At 44.3% G+C, this 21,851-nt stretch overlaps 2 protein-coding genes across 3 annotated transcripts; both read right to left on the bottom strand.

Annotated features, from left to right (window-relative positions):
- Window positions 1-12,592: 12,592 nt before the first annotated feature.
- On the bottom strand, window positions 12,593-14,189 carry TSTD1 (thiosulfate sulfurtransferase like domain containing 1). Its single transcript, XM_003769627.4, has 4 exons — window positions 13,984-14,189; window positions 13,754-13,882; window positions 12,865-13,027; window positions 12,593-12,754 (listed from the first exon to the last, which is right to left on the bottom strand). The coding sequence occupies exons 1-4, from the start codon at window positions 14,078-14,080 to the stop codon at window positions 12,706-12,708; spliced, it is 438 nt and encodes a 145-aa protein (XP_003769675.1). The 5' UTR covers window positions 14,081-14,189; the 3' UTR covers window positions 12,593-12,705.
- A 422-nt stretch (window positions 14,190-14,611) lies between these two features.
- On the bottom strand, window positions 14,612-21,336 carry USF1 (upstream transcription factor 1). Of its 2 annotated transcripts, XM_031937433.1 has the most exons (11): window positions 21,207-21,336; window positions 18,074-18,166; window positions 17,837-17,886; window positions 17,595-17,710; window positions 17,210-17,311; window positions 16,755-16,950; window positions 16,405-16,492; window positions 16,189-16,247; window positions 15,969-16,063; window positions 15,571-15,699; window positions 14,612-15,335 (listed from the first exon to the last, which is right to left on the bottom strand). In XM_031937433.1, the coding sequence occupies exons 2-11, from the start codon at window positions 18,079-18,081 to the stop codon at window positions 15,246-15,248; spliced, it is 933 nt and encodes a 310-aa protein (XP_031793293.1). In that variant the 5' UTR covers window positions 18,082-18,166; window positions 21,207-21,336; the 3' UTR covers window positions 14,612-15,245. The 2 variants fall into 2 exon arrangements, with proteins under 2 accessions (XP_031793293.1, XP_031793294.1); XM_031937434.1 differs by lacking the exons at window positions 17,837-17,886; window positions 18,074-18,166; window positions 21,207-21,336 and having other exon boundaries at window positions 17,626-17,712.
- Between the last annotated feature and the right edge of the window lie 515 nt (window positions 21,337-21,851).

The following is a 21,851-nucleotide window of genomic DNA, read 5'->3' as shown; positions in this document are numbered from 1 at the left end:
GTACTGTACTTCTAGGCACTCTCTGGGTGTAGCATTGGCTGCCATCATGCCTCAAGTGTTTTTTGTCTTGGGCCCTGGGGCTGGGTCCCTCATCCCATTTTCCTGAATCAGTCTACATTCTAAGACCCAATGGAAGCTTCTGTTGCATTTTGGACATGGGGTATTGGGTCTTGTTCTCCCATCGTTTTCTCACTCTGTCTTTATACCAACATTGAGCTTTCAGATGCCCTACTTTAACACATTGAAAGCATTGACGAGTCTCTCTGTTAGTTCCTTGCCAAAACCCTGTCTCCCCATGTTTGGATTTTGGGAAGGCTGCATCATAGCCTGGCTGTAAAAGGCATTTGTGCCTACTGTGGCACAGAATCTTATGATCTCCTCTAAAGGAGCATCCTTGCGCAGTCCTAGTATAATTCTTCAGCAAACCTCATTAGCATTTTCTTTAGCAAGTTGCCTTATAATGTCTATTACTGCATTTTCACCATTAGTTCATATGACAGCAGTCTGCAAACGTCCTACAAAGTCAGCAAAGGGTTCATTTGGCCCTTGTGTTATTTTTGTGAAGGTTTCACCTTCACATTCTTATTGGGAAGCAAAGTCCACGCTTTGATAGCAGCAGCAGCAATTTGCCCATGTGCTGCTAAGGGGTAATTAATCTGTACTGAAATTTCTGCATAAGAACCTACACCTGTTAGTTGGTCATAGGTGATTGGAGAATTAACTCCACTGTGACTATTTTGTTGGGCTTATATCCTACACAGCTCTCTGTATTCAGAAAGCCACAACAAGTTTTGTCCAGGTTCTAAGTATGTCCTTGCTATAGATTTCCAGTCTCTAGGGGTTAAGACTTCATAAGCCAAATTCTGTAATAACATCTTAGCATAAGCTGATGTAGCCCCATAAAGAGTGCAAGCCTTTTTCAGGTCTTTGAGGATTTCTATATCAAAAGGAGTGTATCTTCTACTTTCTTGACCTGAAGAGTCAAACTCTTGAATCACTGGATACATTTCCATTTGCAAATCATTTAAATTCTGGCCTTCTTCCCTGGCTTTAAGTACTGCCTTTTGCAATCTAGTCATAGGAAGGGGTGATTGCTGGGGGGGAAGTGCTGGTGATATCACTGCCTCTCCCCTACTCCTCCCCCCTCCATCCCAGAAGGTGAAGTTGATGGGGGCATGTCAAGAACCAGTTCCAATATAGGTGGCTTTGAAGCTGCTTTGTGAGAGCCAGAATCACCTGACCCTGCCTTTCATCCTAACTTAACTCCTCATGCCCTCTGGTGATATCACTGTTACTCCCTCCTTTAATCCTCCTCATTTTCCTCACACTTCCTCATCTGGCCATTCTTAGAATTTTCCTTTTTTTATAACTAGCAGGATTTTTTAAGGCCAATTTTATTATGTTGTATGTATAGAGTGTCTCCTTAGAAATTGAACCAGGACCTGTATCATTGTAGTATTCACATATTGCTCTCCTACCAGCTTCCAATTATCTAGCCCTATATCTTCTTCCTTTAAGAACCAATGGGACATGCATTTTAATTCTTTTCCCTTGATCAGCTTAAGCATGCTTTCTATAGCACCAGCTGGGGGTGGGGTTGGGTGGGGGGGCTGGGGTTGAGGCTGGGCTGGGGGGGTGGATCTTTTCCCAATATCTGCCCCATTGTACTAGAAAAGGATACTAGTTTAGCCCTTAATTTAACAAAGTTCCCTGTTTGTCTATTTAAATACTCACCCAATTTCCTGGTCACCAGAAACTTCTTCAGTGAAGTTAGGGTCCTCGGTTCCCATGCTTGGGCGCCAAATGTGATGACCGTGTAGTACCCAGGACACCCCAGAATCAGCCGGAGTCAGGATAAGCAAAAGTCCTTAATCTTTATTCTCAGTCCCCAGAGGCAGGATTGAACAGGATGGAAGCAGAATCTCCATGACCACCTTCCCTAGTCTACCGCCAAGAGAGTGTCCCTGGCTAGCTTTTCTCCACCCCCTAGTCCCTCCTACAATCCTCTATACACCAATCATTGAGCCAGTACGGACAGTGGAAAGGACCATTTTCCAAGCATATGCCCAGAGTATTCTCCAATCAGTAATTAGCCTCAAGTGCTCAGCAGTCCCCATCTCAGTGCATTGATTCCATCATTTCAGCCCTGTACACAATTCTTCCTGTGCAACAAGAGAACTATTCGGTTCTGCACACATATATTGTATCTAGGATACACTTTGACATATATAACTTGTATAAGATTGCTTGCCATCTGGGGAAGGGGGTGAAGGGAGGGAGGGGAAAAGTTGGAACAGAAGTGAGTGCAAGGGATAATGTAAAAAAACTACCCAGGCATGGGCTCTGTTAATAAAAAAGTTATAATAAAAAAAAAAAAATAAGAAATGCATGAGTTGAACAAAGAAAGCTTTCCTTTTTTAAAGTCTAAACAATCCTGATTATTAGAGATCTTTTCTTTCTAGGGTAATAATGAATAGTTCTATCATAATGTCATGCAGAGTGGAATATTCCACACACATTCTGAAATTGTACATTACTGTTCACCAATTAGGGGGTTTTCTTCAAGACTGATATACAAAGTCATCATTAAAGATATTCCTAGAGATTAAAAAAAAGAGTTGTCTATCTTGTTTGTGCAGCCCTTTTTGTAGTAGCCAGAAACTGGAAATTGAATGGATGCCCATCAGTTGGAGAATGGCTGAATAAATTGTGGTACATGAATGTTATGGAATGTTATTGTTCTGTAGGAAATGACCAGCAGGATGATTTCAGAAAGGCCTGGAGAGACTTACATGAACTGATGCTGAGTGAAATGAGCAGAACCAGGAGATCATTGTACCCGGCAACAACAAGACTGTATGATGATCAATTCTGATGGACGTGGCCCTCTTCAACAATGAGATGATTTAAACCAATTCCAATTGTTTAGTGATGAAGAGAGCCATCTACACCCAGAGAGAGGACTATGGGAATTGAATGTGGACCACAACATAGCATTCTCACTCTCTCTGTTGTTGTTTGTTTGAATTTTATTTTCATTCTCAGGTTGTTCTTTTTTTTTTTTTTCTAGATCCAATTTTTCTTGTGCAGCAAGATAACTATGAATATGTATACATATATTGGATGTAACATATATTTTTAACATATTTAACATGTATTGGACTACCTGCCATCTAAGGGAGGGAGTAAGGGGAAGGAGGGGGAAATTTGGAACAGAAGGTTTTGCAAGGTTCAGTGTTGAAAAATGAAAAACATGTATATGCTTTGTAAATAAAAAGCTTTAATTTAAAAAAAAATTGCCTATCTTCAAGAGAGTCATCTACATCCAGAAAGAAGACTTTCAGAACTGAATGTGAATCATAACATAATTTTTTCACCTTTTTTTGTTGTTTGCTTTTTTTTCCTTATTTTTTCCTTTTTGATCTGATTTTTCTTGTGTAGCCTGATAAATATGGAAATATATATAGAAGAATTGTAAATGTTCTTATATATATATAGAATTTGTGTCTAAGGGAGGGGTGGGGGAAAGGAAGGAAAAAAATTTGCAACACAAAAGTTTTCAAAAGTGAATGTTGGAAACTTATCATGTATTTTGAAAATAAAAAGCTATCTATTTTTAAAAAAGAGTTGCCCATCTCCATCCTTGGTTTCTTGGGTATTATCTGAAATTTGAGACTTAGTTGGGGAGGTAAATGTTCAAGAAACCCATTGAAGAATCTGGAGTTTCTTGTGGTAGTCCTGTGCCCATTCCATAAAGGAATTATAGTTCCTTAACCCATCCCCATCCTTAACCTCTGGGAAGTTGGAGGAGTGATGGTAACCTCTCAGGTCTCCTGTCTCTGGAAAATCTTCCTTCCTTATAGCCCCATTATAGGAAGGGGAGAGGGGGAGGGAATGGAGTTATTCTGACCATAGGCCCCTTGTTTCCTATCATGAAGAAAAGGTCTCTCCAGTTTGGAGAGACTATGTCTGTGGTTATAGGGGGTGATTTGAAATTAAAAAAATGTAATTTTTTTCATGTACATGAGACTGGAATGATTCCTCTTTACTCAAACAGCTGAGGTAAGAGCTGTTTTGGCCAGCTAATGATTTTCTTGTGCATATTCTCTTGGCTCAGCAGACAATTAAAAGGCAGTAATCAGACCACAAACAGTCTGTGCATGTTCTGAAGTGGAGATTCAGGCTTCTGTGTTCTACCTCATCAGATACTTCCAGAAACAAGCTTAATTAATATCCCCTTGGGTCTCCTGCACATGCTCCAAGGATTGGATCCTCAATGGCCAGTCTCCAAATACATAAGGATATAATTATTTACATATCTCCCTCATCAGAATGTGAGCAACAGGCAGGGGCCATTTTTAAATCTTCTTTGAGTCACTGTTGGCAGGTAGTACAGTACCTGGCATGTAGTAAGTGCTTAATTGGAAAGCAGATCCAAGATGGAGTAAAGGCAGGGACTCGACCTAGCTCTTGCCCACACCCCTCCAAGTAATGACTCAAAGCAAATTTTAGAACATCAGAACCCACAAAAAGAAGAATGAAACAAATTTTCTGTTGCAGACCATTTTTACAGGGGTCAAACTACGGCCCGTGGGCCAGATGCAGCAGCTGAGGACGATTATCCCCCTCACCCAGGACTATGAAGTTTATTTAAAGGCTCACAAAACAAAGTTTTTGTTTTTACTATAGTCTGGCCCTCCGACAGTCTGAGGGACAATGAACTGGCCCCTATTTTAAAAGTTTGAGGACCCCTGAGAAGGTCAGCAGGAAAATTCTGTTGCACTAGGGTGGGAAAACAGCACAGCCACAGCTCCAAGAGCAGATATTGGGGCCTCTTGGAAATTGGAGCAGGTATTGGGGCCTAGGAACGGCATTGGTGATTTCCAGACCTCCAAGCCCACAAACACCAAAAACAACTTGGAAGGTTAATAGAAAAGGTTTGTCTTACTAAAGTGAGAGGGTCTTGGGAAACTAGGAAACCAGGGATGAACTTTGGGAGCCACTGAATTGGTATGGGCGGCAACAGTAGCTTTTGCAGGTCTTGGGGCAGTTGGGGAGTGGGGGGAGAGGGTTGAGCAGCTGGTCAGAAGGAGGTCTCTTTTCTAGCACTGAGGTAGGAGTCCCTTGCTTTGCCCATACTCAAAGCCAGGACATCGTTCTGGCTCACAGTCACAGGGTGAGGGAGAGCACTAACCCATTAGAATTTATAGCCAAGATGATTTCAGAAAGGCCTGGAGAGACTTACATGAACTGATGCTGAGGGAAATGAGCAGGACCAGAAGATCATTATATACTTCAACAACAATACTGTATGATGATCAATTCTGATGGACGTGACCATCCTCAGTAATGAGATCAACCAAATCATTTCCAATGGAACAGTAATGAATTGAACCAGCTACGCCCAGCGAAAGAACTCTGGGAGGTGACTATGAATCACTACATAGAATTCCCAATCCCTATATTTTTGTCCGCCTGCATTTTTGATTTCCTTCACAGGCTAATTGTACACTATTTCAAAGTCTTTCTGTACAGCAAAATAACTATTAAGACATGTATACATATATTGTATTTAACTCACACTTTAACATATTTAACATGTATTGGTCAACCTGCCATCAGAGGGAGGGAATGGGGGGAATAAGGGGGAAAAGTGGAACAAAAGGTTTGGCAATTGTCAATGCTGTAAAATTACCCATGCATATAACTTGTAAATAAAAAGCTATTTAAAAAAAAAAAGAAGAAGAAGAATTTATAGCCAATCATGGACCCTCCACAATTGCAGAGAGGAGTGCTTGAGGTCAGGAGAGTAGTAAACACCCTTCTTGGATCATACCTCCTTGGAAGAACTGAAAACTTAAAGGTCTCTAGAAGGACCTCTGCCTGGGACATTGAACCAACCCTCCACTCTGGAAACAGAGTCCTACTTTAAGAAACAGCTAAAAGCCAAGTAATAGGCTTGGAAAATGGAGCAAACAACAGAAAAATATTCTGCCCATAGAAAATTACTTATTGTTTGTCCTTTATTCTCAAAAAGGACCATGGCATCAGGATACACAAATGAATTGGATTTAAACGAGGGAGGCTGCGTAAGATCACCTGTCTCACTTTCACTGCTAGAGCCATCAGGGTCTGGTGGTCAGATATAGATCAGGATGACTGGATATGGCCTTCCAAGCAGTGGGAGACCTGGGCTTTTTAAACTAAGGTCTTCTACAAGTCTCAATCCACGCCTATCCAGTGATTTCCATGAATAGGCAGCAACTGAGGCAAGGAATGGTCTCTTTCAACCTAGTCAAGGCAGAACAAAATATATACTCAGAAGACAACAAAGACAAAGCTACATTCAAAACTTCCAAGAAAAATAAGAATAGGTCTCAGGTCTTGGAAGAACTCAAAAAAGATTCTGAAAATCAAGTAAGAAAGGGAAAGGAAAAATTGGGAAGAGAAATGAGTGATGCAAAAGGAAATAGAAAAAGCCAATGAGAAGAATGCCTTAAGAAGCAAAATTGGACAAATGGAAAAAGTACAAAAAGCTCAATGAGGAAAATAATTCCTTAAAAATTAGTTTTGAGCAAATGGAAACTAATGATTTTTCATAAAATCAAGAAACAAAAAACCCAAAAGAATGAAAAATAGAAAACAATGTGACATATAGGAGAGGTAATTTTTAAATTGGTCTACCTGAAAGCCATGATCCAAAAAAAAAAAAAAAAAAAAAATACACATCTTTTTTTTTAAGCTTTTTATTTTCAAAACATATGTATAGTTTTCAGCATTCCCCCTTGCAAAACCTTGTGTTCCAAAAATTTTCCTTCTCCCCATTTCCTCCCCTACATGGCAAATAATCCAAAATATGTTAAAAATGTGCAATTCCACAATTATCTTGCTGCACAAGAAAAATCAGATCAAAATGGAAAAAAATGAGAAAGAAAACAAAATGCAAGCAAACAACAACAAAAAGGGTGAAAATGCTATGTTGTGATCCACACTCACTTCCCATAATCCTCTTTTTGGGTACAGTTGGTTCTCTCTTATCATAAGACCATTAAAACTGTTCTGAATCATCTCATTGTTGAAAAGAGCCTCGTCCATCAGAGTTGATCATCATAATAATCTTACTGTTTCCAAACACAATGATTTCTTGGTTCTGCTCATTTCACTTAACATTAGTTCATGTAAGTTTCTCCAGGCCTCTTGGAAATCATACTGCTGATCGTTTCTTACAGAACAATAATATTCCATAACATTCATATACCATAACTTATTCAGCCATTCTCCAACTGCTAGGCTTCTGCTCACTTTCTAGTTCCTTGCCATTATAAAAAAGGTGGTTACAAACATTTTGCACCTGTGGGTCCTTTCCCCTTTTTTATGATTTCTCTGTAATATGGGCCCAGTAGAGACACTGCTAAAACAAAGGGTATGCACAGTTTGATAGCCCTTTGGGCATAATTCCAAATTGCTCTCCAGAATGGTTGGATCAGTTCACAACTCCACCTACGTCCCCTACAGCATTATTATCTTTTCCTGTCATCTTTGCCAATCTGAGAGGTATGTAGTGGTACCTCAGAGTTGTTTTAATTTGCATTTCTCTGATCATTAATAACTTAGAGCATTTTTTCATACGACTAGAAATAGTTTTAATTTCTTCATCTGAAAATTGTCTGTTCATGTCCTTTGACCATTTATCAGTTGAATAATGGCTTGAATTCTTCTCAATTTGAGTCAGTTCTCTATATATTTTAGAAATGAGGTCTTTATCAGAATCCTTAGATGTAATTTTCCCCCTAGTTTACTGCTTCCCTTCTAATTTATCTGCATTGGTTTTGTTTGTACAAAAACTTTTTTTTTTTTTTTAATTTAATAGCCTTTTATTTACAGGATATATACATGGGTAACTTTACAGCATTAACAATTGCCAAACCTCTTGTTCCAATTTTTCACCTCTTACCCCCCCCACCCCCTCCCCTAAATGGCAGGATGACCAGTAGATGTTAAATATATTAAAATATAACTTAGATACACAATAAGTATACATGACCAAAACATTATTTTGCTGTACAAAAACTTTTTAACTTAATATAATCAAAATTATCTATTTTGCCTTTCATAATGTTTTCTAGTTCTTTGGCCACAAATTCCTTCTTTCTCCATAGATCTGAGAGGTAGACTATTCTTTGTTCTTCTAATTTAGTTATAATATAGACAGAACTCTTTTATGTCTAAATCATGAACCCATTTTGTGAGTGTGGATCTATAGCTAGTTTCTTCCATACTAATTTCTAATTTTCCCAGCAATTTTTGTCAGATAGTGAGTTCTTCTCCCAGAAACTGAGGTCTTTGGGTTTATAAAACCCTAGATTACTACTATAGTCATTGACTTATGTTTTTTGAACCTAACCTATTCCACTGATCAATTACTGTTTCTTAGCCAATACCAAATGGTTTTGATGACCACTGCTTTATAATATAGTTTTAGATTTGGTACAGTTAGGCCACCTTCATTTGCACTTTTTCTCATTAATTTCCTTGAAATCCTTGACATTCAAATTCCTGGAGTCAGGAAGACACATGAATTCAAATCTTACTTCAGATACTTATTAGCTATGTGACTAGGCAAATCACTTGATTCTGCTTGCCTCAGTTTACTAAACTATAAAATAAACCAAGGAAAGAAATGGCAAATCATTCTAGTATCTTTGCCAAGAAAGCCCCAAATGGAGTCATTGGACACAACTGAACACTAATAAATCATTTGGTAAATGCTATTTTCATTCCTTCAGTCATTCACACTTTATTATCAAATAGCATAATATTTGTTAGGTACTTAGCACAGTACCTGGCACATCTTAGATTTTTTTTCTTTCTCTTTCCTTCCCTTCATACCTAAGTCAAATTTATCTCATTGCATTGAGGTACAGGTCACTACTGTCTATACTTAATGCATTTGTATGTACACGTCTGAAGCTAGGAGTTTGATTGCTACCATTTTTCTTAGTTGTATTAATTGCTGTTAATTATTGATCTTCATTGACAGTCTTCTTTCTTGGTTGTACAATCACATCTCTGAAATTTAGAATGGAGAAATTATGTGAGCAGTTTTATCCCAGCCCTTCATTTTAAATATCAAGTCTTGTTAAGAATCAAGATCCAATTCCATGATCATTTGCCGAGCTGCAAAGACAACAGAGAATTTGGGGTGCTGGAGGCTGGAAGTATTCCAAAGAAAGGAAACAGTATGTATAAAGACAGAAAGATAAAGTGGGTGGTGAATTGGGAAAGGAAATCTGCAACAATGGCATAGAGAGTTGATGTTGAGGAGTAGTGGGAGATGTTTGAATAAAGAAGTTGGAGCCAAATCATCTATTTGGCTTTGAATAATAGGCTAAGAAATTTAGATGTTGAGAGGCAATGGTATAATACACAGTTTTGGACATGGAACCTGGGATCAAATCCCAGCATGGACATTTACTATTAAGAGTATGACCATGTCAAGTCACTTATTCCTAATGTATCTGTTTTCTCATGTTGTTAAAAAAAAAAAAAAAAAAAGGTTACCAATTCCCATAGCGTCTACCTCATACCTTTATTGTGAAACTCGAATAGTATGTTTGCAAAACATTAAAATGATGTACAAAATCAGCTATTATTTGAAACAATAGGCAATATGGAAGCTGTACTTTTTTTCCTTTTCTGTATACTAGCTGCTACATCAAAGGATTGTTGTTAGGAACAAGTGAGGTATTTGTAAAAAGCATTTGGCACAGTTCCTGGTACATGGTGGGCATTATATAAATGCTATTTCCTTCCCTCACTGTAGTGACAGGAAAGGGATGTTGCAGGAAAATTAGTCTGGCAATGATATCAATGAGAAATGAGATGGGAAGATCCTGAAGACAAAAAAAAAGTTCAGAAGCTGGTACAAAAAATTCAGGAATAAGTTGATATGGTTCTAATCTGGAAAGTATGAAGGAGGGAAATCTCAAGAAACTTTGGGGTGATAAGGCTAGATGGAGAAGTAGAGAGCTAGAGTACATTATATTTGCAAAGCTCAGAGCTGATGTTTTTCATTTTCCCATAAGGGAGGTAAAGCACTAACTGAATAGGTTTAATGTTTTCAACAGCCAAAGGGGCTTGTTTGGCAAGACAGGGAAGAATAACATTATCTACATGGCAAGAATATAATTGTAACTAGGGAATATGAGCATTTTGGCCCAATCACTTGGTTCTTGGACTGTCTCCAACCATGTTCAAAATGCACAGGTAATTAAAAAAGGGATTGCAAGTATTTGCAGGTCATAAATGAAGAAAGTAAGAAAATATGCTAGGATTTAAACAAGAGATGGTATTAAGGATCCAAAAGAACATTACAAGAAATGAAAGAAAACCATGTTTTCATCTCTGGGATTTTCAAGACTAAAATTAGGCTATACTTAGGGCAGGTTAGGAGCTGTCTTTCTTAAGAGTAGGGAATACAGACCAGGCCATCCTCAGCAACGAGATCAACCAAATCATTTCTAATGGAGCAGTAATGAACTGAACTATATATGCCCAGAAAAAAGAACTCTGGGAGATGACTAAAAACCATTACATTGAATTCCCAATCCCTATATTTATGCACACCTGCATTTTTGATTTCCTTCACAAGCTAATTGTACAATATTTCAGAGTCTGATTCTTTTTGTACAGCAAAATAACGTTTTGGTCATGTATACTTATTGTGTATCTAATTTATATTTTAATATATTTAACATCTACTGGTCATCCTGCCATCTAGGGAGGGTGGGGGTAAGAGGTGAAAAATTGGAACAAGAGGTTTGGCAATTGTTAATGCTGTAAAGTTACCCATGCATATATCCTGTAAATAAAAGGCTATTAAATTAAAAAAAAGAAAAAAAAAAAAAGAGTAGGGAATACAGAGCAAAGTGTGTTGGATGGTGAGTTAGAAAATTTGGGCTCAAATTATCCCTTAAGGTTATGACTATATAAGTCAATTATCCTGAAACTCTTATCTTTAAAATGAGGGTGCTGGACACAAGCCTCTAAAGTCTCTTTCAGTTTTAAATTTGTAATCTTATGATATAATGTAATTAGTCAGAGGCAAGAGAGTTATGTGACAAGGAGAATGAGGTCCACAGAAGTAGAATTCCCTTCTTCCTTAGTATAGGAAAGCTTCTAAAAGACAGTGGATTTTAAAATGAATCAAGGAAAAAGAAGATGACCCAGAATAAAGGAGTCTGGTGTGGTGAAAAAGGCATCAGATTATATTGTAATTTTGAGATCTACATTCAGGTCCCAGACTTGCACTTAATTACCCGTGTTATCTTGAGCAAAGCACTCCAACTCTCTGGAATCTGTTTTATCACTCATAAAATGGGGACAATGATACTTAAAATCTTTCACAGGGTTTTTGTGAGGAGAACACTGTATAAATCTTAAAATTCCACATACATGTGATTATTATGCAAGGGAGAAGAGATAAAAGGGGCACAAGACTAAGGAGGGGCTTAGGAAATCAATGATTAGATCTCACTAGTCATCCAGCCTTCACTTTTACAAGGAAAAGGAGGAAATGTTTAGACAAAATAAAAACAAACAAATCTCAATGAGAGTTTGGGGATTGGGTTATATATGAGATACCTAATTACTAGGGCCCCAAGGCCGATTTTGGTACCACAGGAATCCAGTTCTAAGAATAGAACCTGTTGCCTATGAGACATGTATACATACATACACACATGTATAAAACTTTGTTGTTATTCATTCATGTCCAACTCTGTGACGCATTTGGGGTTATTTTGGCAAAGACATTCAAGTAGCTTGCCATTTTATTCTCCAGCTCTTTTTACAGATAAAGAATCTATTAAGTGACATGCTCAGGATTACACAGCTGATATGACTAAGGCTGGACTTGAACTCAGGAAGAGGAATTTTCCTGACTGCTGGTTTAGCACTCTATTCACTATGTCATCTAATTATCTTAGACATACATATGTGTGTGTGTTGTGGAGGGAAGGGGTTTAAAGGGAGGCAAGTAGGTCACACAGTGGCTGGAGCACTGAACCTGAAATCAGGAAACATTCCAGTATTTTAACAAGAAAATCCTAAAATGGGACTACAAAGAGCTGACACAACTGACACACCTGAAACAACTCCATCTCTACACACACACACACACACACACACACACTCTCCTACCTGCCATACATAAGTAGCAGGGATGGGGATCACTATACCCCAAGCATACACACAGCAGAGAGGTATGAGTATACACAGGCATACACACTAGCATGTCGGCACTGCATTCACATGTGCACATATGTGCAGGCGTGTTCCAATTTCTACCTCTTGTGTATCTGTCAAGAGCCATTGCTTTTTCAGCAACAGAGACGCATCTAAATTGCAGAGGCAGTGCCTGGGGAAGAATCATCATACTTCTCAAAGAACTTTATTTGTATGGATGGATTTGAAGGGAATGGAGGAAGGAGGAAGAGACAAACAGCCAAGAGCTGGACTGCGACAAACGTGTCTATTCTATCATTATTACTACTGGGGGTGGAACAAGGACCAAGGAACAGACAAAACGTTTGCAGGTTTGTCCATTAAATACTCTTTATTAGTTACCTTGGGACACAGCATTGTACCCATATACAGCAAGGTTACTGAGGGAAGAAGGAAGGTATCGGGGTTCCCTCGTTTTAGCTAACCCTCCTTTGCTTGCCATGCCCTATAGTTATCTTCATAGTTAGCCCTGTGGAAAGAAGAACGACACAGGCGTGAGTGATGGGAGGCAGTCTGGAAACGCCATCTCCGAACACAGACTGGGGCTCCCGGCTCCTTCCCCTGGACCCCTTCCCATACCCCAGATACTCAAGTTCCCTGGCAGTCTGCATGGCGTGGCACTCGTTGCTGCCGATCTGGCAGAAGAAGACCAGGTTCTCTTCTTCTGGTCTCGGCTTCTCCGCAAAGTAGGTAGCCTGGAAATCGGCAGGTTCCATGCGAAGGGCGTTCTCCAGTTCGGACACTAGGAAGGAAGAAGAGGTGGGGGGAGAATGGGGAAGAGTCAAGAAGGGACCAGACTGGTCTGCCTCCATGTCAATCCACGGCCTCAAAAACCAAATAAATGAATGACGCAGAGCTCATTCCCTCTCTGCACAAATACTTACCAACGTATGCACCCACTCATACATAACGAAAAGCCAGCTCCTGCTCCAGATGGGCACGGAACCTGCCTCCCCACCCACAGATTCTAAGCTCCCCACGGAGAAGCAAACAGGCAGGCATTCAGCTCTGCAGCCCCTTCCCTTTCTAAAATTGTCTCGAGAACAAGATTCCCCCACCCCTAAGCGCCGCAGGGAGGATTCTCTCTCCCCTCCCCCACGCTACCTTCCCTCGGTTTCCCGGCCGAAGGCTGCGGCTGGCACGCTCCCCCTCCCCCACTCCCGCCCCCATACCGCACCGCACCAGCGGGCACCCACCCCCGGACCCAGGCCAGCCGATGCAGGCGCCGTCTCCCCTCCCCCCCCTTGCGTAGCCATTGCGGTCCGTCTCCCATACCCCGGCCCCGCAAAGCCGGTCCCCGCCGGTGCCGTGCCCTACCCCCGCCCCCGTTCCCCGCCCCGCACTGCCCCGGCCCCGCAAGCCAGCGGCTGCAGGGCACCATTTCGGCCCCGCCCCCTCCACCCCCACCCCACCCCGGACGCCGCAGGAGCTTTTCCCGGCCCGCACTGCGGACACCGGCCCCTCGTACCCGGGATGTTGAGCGCGCCGGGGATGGTCCCCGCTGCGGACTCCTCCCGAGAGCGCACATCGATGAGGCGGACCCGGTCCCGGTCGGTGGCCAGGATGGAGCGGAGCTCCGGGAGCGACATGGCCGGGGCTGAAGCGGAGAGGGGGAAGGGGCTGAGCGTTTTCCTTACCCTGCTCCCTCATCTCCCTCTCCCCACAACAGCCGGGCTCGGACCCCTCGTCCCCACTTACCTCGGCTCATGTTGCGGACCTCCATGGCGTAGCGGCCCCCCTCGGGGAGGGCGAAGGGCCCAGCCTCGATGCCCACACCATTACCGTTCGGCAGCATCTTTGCTCCGGACTGCTACCGATGGAACCGGAAGAGCCCTCAGTGCCCGGCTAAGCTCCGCCCCCGTCCCCATGGTAACAGGAGCCAAGACACTGCAGCCTCCTCACTGGGCAAACTCCCTGCCCAGGGCGGGGGTCATTGCCGCAGAATTCTTGGTTTAACAAAAAGCCTTAGGAGCTATCCACTCCCCCTCCCATTCTGCAGATAAGAATACTGAGGTCCAGGATTAAAGGAGCCACCCAAGGTCCCCTGGAGCTGCAGTTTCCCTAGAACAAGCCCAGTCCTTCGGTCCCAGAGTCCGAGGTCTCCATCACAGCAGACCTCTGGCCCCACAAGACAGGTTCTCCCTATTCTCGAGGGCTGCACAGCTCCACGTTTCTACGAGTTTGCACTTCTCAACACAGGAAGGGCCCATTGGCTCCCCAACCCCATCAATTTTCTCCCCACTCCTAGCCCTCCCCCTCCCACCCTGTCACCCCACAGAACACCAGAGACAACTGTGGCTCTGAACAATTTTATCTTTCTCTTAAAAAAAAAAAAAAAACCAAGGGGAAAAAAAGGGGAGGGGATGCGAAGCCCCAAGAGGGAGAGCAAAGAACAGCACCTCTGCCCGTTCTTGCTCCCATCCCAGAGATTTCTGGGCCCTAATTCCTTTTCCAGCTCTAACATTCAGTACCTCAGTTCCCCCACCCTTGCTAAAGTCTATCCCCTTAGGGGACTTAATCTCAGGAACCTTAGAGCTTCCAATTGTGCCTCCCCTATTGGTTAGAGAATGGAGGCTCCAGTTCTCAAATGCAACAGAGAGTTTCCACCTGTCCGTCTCTCTAGCTACATGCTCAGAGTAGTCACATAATAGGCCATGAGTGTGATATCCAGAGTAGAAATAGCACATGCATGTGCAAGACAAGCACAAGGGCCCAGGGAGAAGGGAGAAAAGGAAGGCTGTTTTCAGGTATGTGCCTGTCCTTTTGTGCCACACTCAAAGCTGAAGGCCAAGGGCGTCACGGGGCCACAGTTCCTTCAGGTGCTTCAGCAACTCTCACAGCCCCACTCCTCATGAGGGCAGTGGGAGGAGAAAGTACAGGTCAAGTCCGGTGCTCCCGGCTGCCTGCAGTCCTAGGGAAGGGGCTCTGGTGCCCAAGCCTGATGTAAAATTCCTCAGGGTTTAATTGGCATCGTTCTTGATGACAACTTCCACTCCATGGTGTCGCAACTGAGCTCGTAGCAAGAGATTTTTATTCTTCAGATCCTCCACCTGGCCAGAAGAGAGGGAGGTTAAAGGGGGTCTCCAGGTAGAATTAGGAAGTGTTTTACTTGTTCAAGGGAAGAAGGCCTGGACAGACAAAATGAAGGTGAGAACAACCAAGTCCCTCCAGGGCCAATACCAGATTGTCCTGAACATCAATATACCTGCCTCTGGGAATCTGGGCCAGATGGGGATAAAGGAAAGGGAGAGGATATTGTTCAAAGAAGACTTGGGGATGTCTGACCTGTTGTCGAAGGACTTTGTTGTCCAGCTGCAGCTGATCCAGCCCCTGCAATTCCTCTGACAAACGATGGTTGCTCTGTCGAAGCTCCTGGATATAATCACAGGCTTTGGACAGGATGCCACCTTTACTCTGCAGAAGACAAAGGATGAGTTCTAGGATGCTGGGTTTCAAGGTGACTTAGTGAGATCCTGTCTTCTGAGAGCCACTCCTTACTTTGGAACTCTGGCTGGAGTACAAAGGGGAGTACTACCCTAGGTGAAGGAATACAATCTCCCTTCTTAACTCTATGCTTTAGAAGGAAATGAGGGACATCTCTCAAAGTGGCCCTGGACCCCTACCACCTCCATTACAACCACCAAGAGAAAGGCACAGAACATTCAGCAGGATCTTCCCCTAACCTGGCCAGACTTGGTGTTCTCCATGGAACAGTCTGGGATGATCTTTGACAGCTGCACAATCCAGTTATTGATTTTGTCTCTGCGGCGACGCTCCACTGAAATTTGGAGAAGGCAGGATGATTTAGGGAGCACCTGCAAGGTAAAACTATCTACTCCGCCCCCAAGAGAACTCTTGACAGCCAAGTCCTAGCCTCAGCCCCAAGTCACCCACTCCAAGTACCTTCATTGTGCTGAGCTCTTCGCTTCTCGTCTCGAGTTGTCCGAGGAGCTTCTGATTTCCTGAAATTAAAACGTGGGGTGACCACCATGAGAGGGGAATAACAACACACGGGATGGGAAAGACATTTTGGGGTGAGGGTTTTACTCATGGAAATTGGGAGGGTGCATGGGGATAAGGGTAACTCACGAGAAATGAAGAGAGGCAAGGGTCACTCACGGGGAGTAGGGGTGTGTCCTAGGAGCAATGGAGCGCTGGGTTCCCCCTTGAAGCACTTCTTGGGGTGACATCATCACAAAGAACTGACCTGAAAAAGAAACATAGAAAGGGGTTACATTAGGTCAAGGGACATGAAACCCTATCAAGTTCTCTATCAAAAAGATAAAACCTCCTTTCCTCACATGGCTATATCAATATGCTCTAATACCTCAGCATATGCCCTAAACCCACATTCATTTCATCAATATTAGGAAGAAGGAACATCCAACTCTGCCAGGTCTCCGATATCCCATTCCTTATAGCTTATGCTAGCCCCTCTTTTACTCACCCACCATTAAGATATATCTCACCAGTTCCAGGAGGAGTAGCTTGTCCCAATAGTGCCTCAGAGCCTTGTGTGGTAACAACAGTAGCTGTGCTCCCAGCACCAGCCCCACCAGCCCCTTCCCCAACTGCTGTACTGGGAAAGTAGGTATAGTGTGTTTCTGTGGCTGCCCCCTCCGTCTCCACTGCATCTTCACTGGTGAATGCCCCCTGGATGACTGCCTAGGAAAAGGTTAAAAGGATGAGTTTCAATCACATCTTTCCTTCTGCCACTAAATTCTTATGATTCTAACATCTCAGAGCTGTACCTTTAAGGAGGGAGTACCCTTCTTACTTAAGGACTACAGCAACCCTAGCCCCTCCCTCACTACTCTGTGAATACAAAGACCCTCCCCTGGACTCCTATTCCATCTTACTGGTCAATCCCCATCTCACCTTTCTCAAAGTCAAGCCTGCTCCCCAAGCTCATATTCCTTCATACCTGGGTCATAGACTGGGCGGCAGGGTAGCCGCTGATGGCACCAGTGCCTTCAGTCTGGCCATCCAGCTGCCCCTCAGCCACCTGGATCACTCTGTACATCACCTGAGAGAAGGAGAAAAGTAGAAGAAAAAAAAGTAACTACTGGGAACCTTAGGGAACTCTTGAAAGAGGAGCAGGGGATCCTCAGAGAAACAAATCTCCTTCACTATTTCTACACAAACTAGACACAGAGAGTTCAAGAAGTTAGGTTTTCTCCAAATCAGAATTTCCTTAATTTCAATAGTCACATTCCCCACTCAGATAAGGTCTCCCCAATCCATATTAACTGCCTCCCTCAACCCAGACCCCATAGCATTTCTGTGGCTCCCTGGGGGCCCCCCCTTACCTGGCCCCCATTCTCAGTGCGGAAGACGTACTTGACGTTGGGGTCAGGAAAGGTGGCAGCTGACTGAATGCTGGCGATGGCCACACTGGTTGGATCTTCACCAGTTGCCACTGCACCTGAGATATTGGATTAGCAGAGAAAGGTTTCATTTGAGTCTCTCCTACACCATTCATGTCACACATAGAATAATGGGCTTGATGGCAATGTTGATCCCATTTCTGATCCTTCGATTCCCAACTTACCTTCCTGGATCTGCACAGTGCCCTCCTCTGTTTCAGCTGCTTTTTGCTGCCTATTGAGGGGAACAAGATGGAAAAACAAGGGGAGAAGCAGTGAGCAGCAAGTTCAGGCCCTGGCACCTCCTGGCACCCACATTCAATGGCATTTTCAATACAGCACAACTGAAATTAAGATTCAGGAGACTACAATTCAGGTTACACTTTACAGGGACCTTATCTCCTATCCCACCCTTAACTCACCCCTTCATCTCTCTGCCAGGGGGGACATCCGAAGGGTTGTTCTTTTTCTTAAAGTCTTTGTATCTTCTGCCTCACAATGCCTTGTTGTAAATCCTGGCATGGAACGGGGGCGAAGGAAAGAGAACAAGATAACTTATTATGAGGTTATGAACTTAAGTAGGCCCTCTTTTGCTGAGACCCAAATAAACTACTCATATGGCAGACCATTTTCAATAAATCTCCCTTTCCTAATCCCAAGAGTTGAGGAGGTAGGTGAGAAGAATATTTTGTGCACAAAGTTGTATCCTCTTCCTGCTTCTAACCCAAGTAATAAAAGTTATCTGGAGTGCCGGGCACAAAGGTTTGTAAACAGTGGTTTTCCTGAATGTATTATTAATATTATTTTGCTATGCAAGGACAGCAGTTTCATGGAGCTCAATTATATTCAAGCATAGTCATGCTGGCAACACATCACCATCAATGTAAAGAAATAATGATTTACTCTATTCGGTAATGTTTCCTCAGGCTACTTAAGCGATCCATACTGATTTAGATTTTGGCTCTACTTGGGCACACTTAGAGAAATCTTTTTCTCTAGAATAGGAAAATTGGGTTGCAGCAGCAGAAAACAAGACCAGGCTAGGTTTTCTTTCAGTTCTACCCCCAAAGACTTTAAGTTAAAGAGTTTCAAGGATCAAACCCTTTGAGAAACAATCTTGTGCCTGGGAATCGGCATCCTGAAATTTCCTTCTCCCTTAATTCACCAAGGACTTCTTGCCTGACAGGTTTGGCAAATTATGATGTCTTTATGGTAATACCATAATAAATGTTTTATTTCTCAGAAAACGAATTTTAGTACACCATTGGGCTCAAGATTCTACTGCTCTAAAACAGAAGGGGAATAAAGTGAAAATATACCCACAAGCTATCCTGGTACTCTCAAAACTTCTATTTCCCAGCTTGGGAAGAGAAATAGTCAGAGACAGATGGCACTGCCAAATCTTGGCATCTAACAGCTTCTACTAGGAAGATTATGATTTATAAATTCTGTTTTTTTTTTTTAATTTAATAGCCTTTTATTTACAGGATATATACATGGGTAACTTTACAGCATTAACAATTGCCAAACCTCTTGTTCCAATTTTTCACCTCTTACCCCGCCCCACCCCCTCCCCTAGATGGCAGGATGACCAGTAGATGTTAAATATATTAAAATATAACTTAGATACACAATAAGTATACATGACCAAAACATTATTTTGCTGTACAAAAAGAATCAGACTCTGAATTATTGTACAATTAGCTTGTGAAGGAAATCAAAAATGCATGTGGGCAAAAATATAGGGATTGGGAATTCAATGTAATGGTTTTTAGTCATCTCCCAGAGTTCTTTTTCTGGGCATAGCTAGTTCAGTTCATTACTGCTCCATTAGAAATGATTTGGTTGATCTTGTTGCTGAGGATGGCCTGATCCATCAGAACTGGTCATATGATTTATAAATTCAACCCCCTTTAATAAAACAAGGCACCTAACCCAAAGAAGAAATACAAAAACACACCTTCCTCCCTTCTTTGCACACATAGGGGCTTGTGAGTGTGGAATATTATGGATAACATCATACTTTTTTCCCAATGTGTTGTTTAGTTTTGATGAACTGTTTTCCTTCCTCCCTTTTAGACTATGTTTACAAGGAAAGGCTTTTTGAGAAAGATAGAAGGTAGGAATACATTAGGAAATATAGGCCGGAGGACGAGTCCCAGAGCCAAGAGAAAGTGGCTGAAAAGGGGAACTGAGAAGTAAAAGTGAAACTTTAAAAGGAAGTAAAGGGGGGGAAGGAGGGGAAAAGGAAGGGAATGGGAAGAGGGGAGGAAATGGGAAGAAGGCAGGGAGCTCTTCTAACCAAAGAAAGTTCCCGCAAAAGCTTTCAAGTTCTCTCTCTAAAGCACACTGTCCTAACTTCTGGGGGAGACAGTAGGACTGGGGCACAGCAACATCTTACCTAGTCTCTCTGCCGCCCATATCCACCAATGGCAACTGAGGGCGCCAGAGGAGGGTCAGCACCCAGTTGGAGAGACATTAATTACAAGAGAGAAAGAGTCATGGCTGGACACCAGGAAGTGCTCTCTACCAGGATTGCAAGGGGCACAGGTTGGGGGGACTCGGGGACAGAACTGGACTCGTCAACCTATTCACGTTTAATAAGAAAACTCAGGAGTCTGGGAAAGGAAAGTCTAAAAGGCTGCCACTCGGAGTCAAGGCTTCCAGCCCGACAACCTGAGCTCCCTTTCGCTTCCTCCCCCTCCTTCTGTTTGTTTGTTGTTATCTCCTTTCTGTTTCTCTGCCTTTCTCCCTCCCCCTCTCTCCTTTTTCTTTCTTCCCTCCTGTCTCCCTCCCTCTCCCTCCCCCACCGGAGCGACCACTAGGGTGAATGGCGTCCTCATTGCACGTCTACACTCCACTGTGACTCTTCTTGACCAATCCCCTATTCACTCCTGTTCCCTCAACAATTTCGAAAGCGGCTTGCGAGGCAGGAGAGAGCCAGGAGAGTGAGGGAGATGGGGCGGAGGAGGCGAAAAGCGAAGGGGGCGAGGAGGGGGTGGGAGCCAGGGAGAAGGGGCGCTCCGACGGCCGGGACCCCCACCCCCGCCAGGATGCTGCAGCCCCGGGCAGGGGTCGGAGGGGCAGCGTCGTCTAGGCAGAGGGGGGGTCCCGGGTCCTCAGGCTCCCTAGGAGTGGGGAGGGAGCGGAGAGGTCGGAGTAGCCCCAAACAGATGCTGCCCCCGGGGAGCCGGGGAAGGGGATGGGGGCGGGGAGGAGGGGTGGGGGTGGGGGAAGGAATCTAGAAGGGGGGAAAAAGGCGGGGGTGGGGGAGGAAGGGGTGGGAGAAAGGATCCCGGAGAGGGGGCCGGGGGCTGAGGGAGGAGGGGTTGGGGTAGGGCCCGGCGAAGCTGGGGAGTGGGCGAGGACAGGGAAGGGGCAGGCTAAGACCGGGACGCGGCCCCTCCCCCACTTCCCAAAAAAACAAAGGCTCGCTCGCACCCTCTCCCTTCCGCAAACCTCCCCCGTCCGAAAGGAAACGAACTACCCAAAGCAGCTCCCCCGCCTCTCCTTCATCACTTCGCCCCTCGGTCCGTCCCCTCGCCCCGCACTCACCAGCCCACAGCGCCCCGGTAGCCGCCGACTTGCCTCGACCGCGTTCTCCCCCTATGGCCCCAGGTCTCTCCATGGGCAGCCGCTCATGCGCACTGACCAGCTGTCGCCATGTCGGTGCGGGGCGGAAGTGTTTCCCCCAGATCCGCCTACTTCACCAGGAGCGGCGGGGGGGGGGCGCCGCCTACTTCCGGTTACCGCCATCTTGGTGAGGACCGCTGCGCGGAGGCGCCCTTCCTCCTAGCCGAGGGGCAGCAGCGACGGGGACCAGCCAAGCCGCCTCCCGATTGGGAACGGGCCCGCCGCCATCCGGCGTCAAGGGACAGCGACTGGTCCCTGATTCCGGACAGATGACAATCCCGGCGGCTCGCAGTGGGTCGGAGGCTCGATGGAGACCATCTTAAGTCTGGGAGGGATGCTCGACGTGGCCGCCATTTTTGACGAGGGCTGCTCCGGGCGCCATGTTGGGTCTGGGCGCCCTCGAGAGGAGAATTTGCAGGCACCTGGCGGAGCGCTGGCGCCTCGTGTATCAGGCGCTGGGATTTTAGGCGCGGCCGGGACGCGAGCTCTCCAGCTCCTGCGGGGATTGGCTCTCCGGGCGCTTGAGCCGTCCCTGTCGGTAGTCTCCCGAGCACTGCTATAGGGCGG

The sequence above is a fragment of the Sarcophilus harrisii genome, chromosome 4 (assembly GCF_902635505.1).
Source record: "Sarcophilus harrisii chromosome 4, mSarHar1.11, whole genome shotgun sequence".
NCBI lineage: Eukaryota > Metazoa > Chordata > Mammalia > Dasyuromorphia > Dasyuridae > Sarcophilus > Sarcophilus harrisii.
This window is presented reverse-complemented; position numbering and strand designations above follow the sequence as displayed.